The sequence below is a fragment of the Alosa sapidissima genome, chromosome 17, assembly GCF_018492685.1.
Source record: "Alosa sapidissima isolate fAloSap1 chromosome 17, fAloSap1.pri, whole genome shotgun sequence".
Classification (NCBI taxonomy): Eukaryota; Metazoa; Chordata; class Actinopteri; order Clupeiformes; family Clupeidae; genus Alosa; species Alosa sapidissima.
This window is the reverse complement of record NC_055973.1, coordinates 23601563-23607907: the sequence shown is the minus strand read 5'-3', so window position 1 is coordinate 23607907 and position 6345 is coordinate 23601563. Positions and strand designations below refer to the sequence as shown.

Below are 6345 nucleotides of genomic sequence, written 5' to 3'. Positions count from 1 at the left end.
ATCACTGTCCTGATCATCTCACACGCACGCACACACACACACACACACACACACTTGATAACTGTCCTGATCATGTCACACACACACACACACACACACACAGGGAGAGAGAGAGAGAGAGAGAGAGAGGGAGAGAGACGAGGAGAGGGGCACACACACACACACACACACACACTTGATAACTGTCCTGATCTTGTCATACACACACACACACACACACACAGGGAGAGAGAGAGAGCGAGAGAGGGAGAGAGACGAGGAGAGGGGCCCACACACACTTGATAACTGTCCTGATCCTGTCATACACACACACACACACACACACACACATAGGGAGAGAGAGAGACGAGGAGAGGTTGAACGGACACAGCGTTGGTCCAGTGCTTTACTTATTCATGTCCCAGTCCAGATTGCACAGTGCAACAGGAGCCCCGGCCCATACTGGACGAAACCTGAGCCCGATCGATGGTGCTGTGCTGACCTTGAGTGTGTGTTCGTATGTGTATGGGTGTGTGTGTGTGTGTGAGAGGGTGTGTGTGAGTGAGTGTGTGTGTGTGTGAGGGTGTGGTTTGTATGTATATGGGTGTGTATGTGTGAGTGAGTGAGTGTGTGTGTGAGTGAGTGTGTGTGTGAGAGAGAGAGTGTGTGTGTGTAAGAGTGTGTATGTAGGTTTGTTTGTATATAGATGTGTATGTGTGTGTGTGTGAGAGGGTGTGGTTTGTATGTATATGGGTATGTGTGTGTGAGTGAGTGTGTGTGTGAGAGAGAGAGTGTGTGTGTGTGAGAGTGTGTATGTGTGTAGGTTTGTTCGTATGTAGATGTGTGTGTGTGTGTGAGTGAGAGAGTGTGTGTGTGTGTGAGTGTATGTGTCCTCAGGGGCCTCACTCATTCCCCTCATGACTCTCCTGTCCTCTTTCTCTCCTCCCTCTCTTCTCTATCCCTCCATCTTGTTTCCTGCTCAGTCGCCAACAGTTAGCTCATCCTCTCTTAAATCTCAGTCTGTTTCGTGTCTCTTCAAACCCTGCTTAAAGTGTGTGTTTCGTGTCTCTCTTTCTCTCCAAACCCTGCTTAAAGGGTGTGTGTGTGTGTTTCGTGTCTCTCTCTCCGAACCCTGCTTAAAGGGTGTGTGTGTGTGTTTCGTGTCTCTCTCTCCAAACCCTGCTTAAAGGGTGTGTGTGTGTGTTTCATGTCTCTCTCTCCGAACCCTGCTTAAAGGGTGTGTGTGTGTGTTTCGTGTCTCTCTCTCCGAACCCTGCTTAAAGGGTGTGTGTGTGTGTGTTTTGTGTCTCTCTCTCCGAACCCTGCTTAAAGGGTGTGTGTGTGGTGGTGTCGTCACACAGTTTATCAGGGTGTGCTTCCATCCTTCCGCACCCAAACGTTCCCCTGTTGCTTTGGAAATAAATCACTGGGGTGTGTGAGGAGCACACGATACACTTCTCTGATCTCTCATCCCAGAAACACACATCCAAATGCTTAACCTTTGACCTCTACCCAATGACCCCCTGGACCAGTTTAGACTCACAGACATGTTGGTGACAGGCATACATGGAGGGTGGCAAACATGGCACGCATGGGGGTTGTACAGATCTGACATGTGAAAGGAATCCCTAGCTCAGCCAATCAGATCCTCTGTGACTGATCTCACTTGTGATATGAACCCCTAGCTCAGACAATCAGGTCCTTTGTGTCTAACATGTGATTGGAACCCTTAGCTCAGCCATTCCGGTCCTCTGTGACTGATCTCACATGTGATATGAACCCCTAGCTCAGCCAATCAGGTCCTCTGTGACTGATCTGACATGTGATTGGAACCCCTAGCCCAGCCAATCAGGTCCTTTGTGTCTAACATGTGATTGGAACCCCTAGCTCAGCCAATCCGGTCCTCTGTGACTAATCACACATGTGATATGGACCTCTAGCTCAGCCAGTCAGGTCTTATGTGACTGATCTGACGTGTGATTGGAACCCCTAGCCCAGCCAATCACATCCTCTGTGACTGACCAGGTCCTCTGTGACTGATCTGACATGTGATAGGAACCCCTATCTAAGCCAATCAGGTCCTGATCTAACATGTGATTGGAACCCCTAGCCCAATCAAAAGCTGATCAGTGCTGGAGGTAAGTGACTGGAGCGACATCACACAGCCAATATTACACACAGGGCCAGGGTCTACAACAGGTAGCCAGAAACATTTGTCACATCTAATGAGGCACTGACAGTGCCCTGACTGAACTGGTCTGGATGGGTATCTGCATACCAACAGCAATCCCCACAGCCTCTCAGTGACACATTACTGTTGCACTGTTGGGCTTCATCATGCTGATGTAACGTCACACTGCTGAACAAATGACAAGAGTTAGGCTATGTACATATAGGTGTGTGTGTGTGTATGTGAGCATGAATGATTGTTATTGTGCGCATTGAAAATGAGCATATGAGAACAGGGGTGTGAGTGTGTGTGTGTGTGTCTGTGTGTGGTGTGGCAGCACTTTCACATATTACAAACAACTGGACACAAATTACACTGAAGAAAGTTGCCGACACCCAGTGAGGAATACTGTTGACGTCCTTTTATTGTGAGATGGGGAGTCATAAAAAATGAGAGGAGGACTATGTCTATAAAAATAAGGATTAAAGGAAGGACATACAGTATAAAAACTGATGCAGGCAGCGCCACCTAGGGCACGTAGGTGGCATAACACACAAAAACACAGTTGGCACAAACTCAAAGGTTAAAAAATAAGAGTTAATGTGGTTTTGGCTTCAATAAGGGTGTTGGCGGCGGGAGGGGGGGCAGCACTTTTCAGGTTGGACTCCTGCATCAGGACTCATGCGGGTTCCACAAAGAACGAGGGATCAGTAGCTTACAAAGGAGAGAGAGAGAAGGGGGGAAAGGGGGATGAGGTGAACGAGTGACCTGACGGGGAAAGAGTCCGACTGACGGCATTGCATGGGTGGAGGAGTCTGGCTTGGCTTTTTAAAACGTGTCATCAATCGTCTTTAAAACAACACTGAAAATGGGTTTTCCTTCAGATTTTTTTTTTTTGCTTTTAAAACACTTCTTCAAAATACCAGAGTTTTTTTTATTTTTATTTCTCAGGCTCTGTTTTTTTTCATTTAGCTTTGAAATTATTCTTCATACTAAAATATATTATTGTATTAATACAAACTACAGTCATGTACACTACACTGTGCAATAAATAACGGTAAAAGAAAATATAAAAATTAGACACATAAATATAAAAGTTATCCTAAAACTAAACAGACAAAAAAGTATACTGTATGGTGAGGGGGTAAGGGGTAATACTGCTATCACAGAAAATAATACATCACACGCACACACACACACACACACAGTCAATTGCGCAATGCAACAGGAGCACAGAAAGACTCTCTCTCACTCTCTCTCTCTCTCTCTCGCTCTCACACACACACACACACACACACACACAGACACACACTCTCACTCACACACACATGAGGCCTTCCACAGGCATAAACACAAAGGCAAACATGAGACATGAGAATACTGAGTTAATACTGAAGGGGTAATATGGCCAGACACCCAGGCCTAATGAGTAATCCTCCACAGAGCAGCCAGACGTGGCCCAGAGCCGGACCAGACGTGGGCCAGGCGTGGGCCGGATTCAGCCCCAGTGCCGGCTGCTCTGCGGGGGGTCTGCAGGGAGAGGGCTGCTCTGTGTCTGCTGATTTTAGTCTAGTCACCTGAAGACAAGAGGAACATGCGGTTAGCTAGAAACACAAGCGCTCGGCCGACAGGCAGGCGGACACTTCACTCCAGCGGCGCCACGTGCATGTGTGTGAGGGGTCGGCGACGGAGAAACGTGACATGATTCGTTTTCTCTCAGGATAGTCCTCCTCCCCAACTGTCATGGCGGACACGTCTGGAGTGGGTGTGGGCTCCTGAGCTGAGGCTAAGGGGGTTATTAGTGGTTAAGGTTCTGGAAAGGAACAACAACAACAAAAAGAATTCTGCTACAAAATACACCAGCGCTATCAACGGGAAACCCCTCCCACCCAATGTCAACATGCTGCCTGGTAACAGCTTCATGGAAACGTGACATCACTGTTCAATGGCACTTCCCGCATGCGTGTTTTGCATAAGGAGGCTTGAGTGTGTGTGTGTGTGCGTGAGTTTGTGTGTGTGTGTGTGTGTACGTGTTTGTGTGCGTATGTGAGTTTCTGTGTGTGTGTGTGTGTGTGTATGCAGGTGTAACACAGAACTCCTCTCATCTCCTCCTTTAAAAAAAGACACCATGAAGTCCTTTTCAAATCACATGTCTATCCACGACATCACTTCCCCCTTTTGAGTGACATCACAGCATCTCTGAGAGTTCATTGGATCATGAGAAGCTACGCTCCGCATCTCCTCATGACCTCACAGGGCTTGTTTGCTCGTGTTCATTTTGTCTCTACTTGTTTGCTTGTTCATTTGTTTTTGTTTTTTGTTTGTTTGTTTTTTTTGTTAAGGCTCACAGTCAAAAGCAGGCAGGCAGGTATCTGGGCTTCCTCCACAAGGGGGCGCCCTAACACTGAGGGGGCTGGGTCACAGCGGTGGTCCACAGGTAAACAGGTAAACAGGTGAGTGGTAGTGCACAGGTAAATAATTCCTTCAGTCGCCCGGAGAATTCTCAGCTTCTTTTTTGTTCATTGGTAATAAAAACACTGTAAGATAAAAAAAAAAAAAAAATAACAAAAAGAGAGGGAAAAAAAAATCTCGGTTGCAAATAAAAACAGTAACACAAAAGAAAAACGGGCATAAGTAACACTGATAAAAGAAGACCCTTTGAGTTTTTGTTTTTCTGAAACAAACAAACAATAAAAGTCATTGCTAGCTAAAAGGAGTGGCATCTCTTTAGTTCAATGCAGGATTGGCTGATTCGCTTGTCTGTATTTTTTTGTCTTGTTCTTTAACACTGAAGGTCTCAAGTGGAAAAACGTGTCAGGAGTTTGTCTCTTTTTTTTTCAGGCACACTGGGAGATATACACAGTAGTGAACTCAAATGCAGCACGGAGAGACCAAGCACACGCACACGCACACGCACGCGCTTGGATTTTCTCGCTCGCTTTCGCTCTTTTTGTCTCTTGATTCCGTTTTTTTTTTTCTTTGTTCATCTGTCCATCCGCGTGCGAGAGGACGAGTCTACAGTCTTTGTCTGGACAGGCGGGGAAAGAGGGACGTGCTCTCACTTAATCGCCCGGCGTCTCTTCCTCTCCTGCACCCAGCTGGCTTCCTGTAGTGACGCCGTCAACATCCCCCTTTCCTTCTCCCTCTTTCTCTATATCCCCCTCTCCACCCGTCTGTTCCGTTTCTTCTTCTTTCTCTGTCTCCTCTCCTTCTTTCTCTTTCTCTGTCTCCTCTCTTTCTTTCTCTTTTTCGGTCTCCTCTCCACCTTTCTCTGTCTCCCCTTGTTCTTCCTGGCTCTCTGATTCCACCCCTCCGTTCACTTTCTCCTCCACTTCATCTACCTTTCCCTCTTTCTCTCCCTCTCTCTCCTCAACCACCTCCTCACCCTCTTCTTTCACCCCTGTCCTCTCTTCCTCCTCCTCCTCCTCTCTCTGCTCTGTCGCTCCTGACTCCTCTGTGTCCATCGCTTCCCCCTCTTCTGCCATCTCTTCCTCTCCTCTCTCTTTGTTCTCTTCATCCTCTCTTCCTTCCACTCTCTCTATTTCTTCTCCTGTCTCCACCTCTCCCTCCTGCTGTCCCACCACCACCTCCTCCTCTCCCTTCTCTTGCCCCCCCTCCTCCTCTCCCTCCTCTTGCCCCCCCTCCTCCTCTTCCTCCTCTCGCCCCCCCTCCTCCGCTTCCTCCTCTCGCCCCCCCCTCCTCCTCTTCCTCCTCTCGCCCCCCCCTCCTCCTCTTCCCCCCTCTCTCCCTCCCTCTCCTCTTCCTCATCCCCCTCTCCCTCCTCTTCCTCTCTCTCCTCCTCCATCACCACCACCTTCATCATCTCTCCATCCTCCACCTCCTCCTCCTCCTCTTCGTCCTCCTCCTCCCCCTCGTCTCCGACGCGCACCACCTGGATCTCGTCCTCGTCCACCACGCTCCCGGACGCCGCCGTCTCCTCCCCGTCGCCTTCCTCGCTCTCGTCCCGCTCGTCCGAGTCGCGCAGCGGCGACCGGTGCTCCTCGGTGACCGCCGGGCTGCGCGGGGGCCGACCCGCCCCCGTTGGCGTGGGCGCCGTGGGCGACGTCCTTGCGTCCGGCGTTGCCCGGCGCGTCCTTGCGGCAGTAGGAGTAGCGGTGGTTCATGTGCTGCGAGTAGGAGCCGGAGTGGGAGAAGCGCTTGCCGCACTTGTCGCACTGGTAGGGCTTCTCGCCCGA

The 6345-nt window shown here is 49.4% G+C and overlaps 1 protein-coding gene across 1 annotated transcript in view; it reads right to left on the bottom strand.

The window, feature by feature from the left end:
- Positions 1 to 5936: 5936 nt before the first annotated feature.
- Positions 5937 to 6345, bottom strand: part of zeb1b (zinc finger E-box binding homeobox 1b) — a gene marked incomplete at its 3' end in the record, with an annotated part of 50835 nt that continues 50426 nt past the window's right edge. The window contains 2 exon segments of the mRNA XM_042068868.1: positions 5937 to 6213; positions 6215 to 6345. The exon segment at positions 6215 to 6345 is cut by the window's right edge and continues 80 nt beyond it. Coding sequence (XP_041924802.1) covers positions 5937 to 6213; positions 6215 to 6345 — 408 coding nt within the window.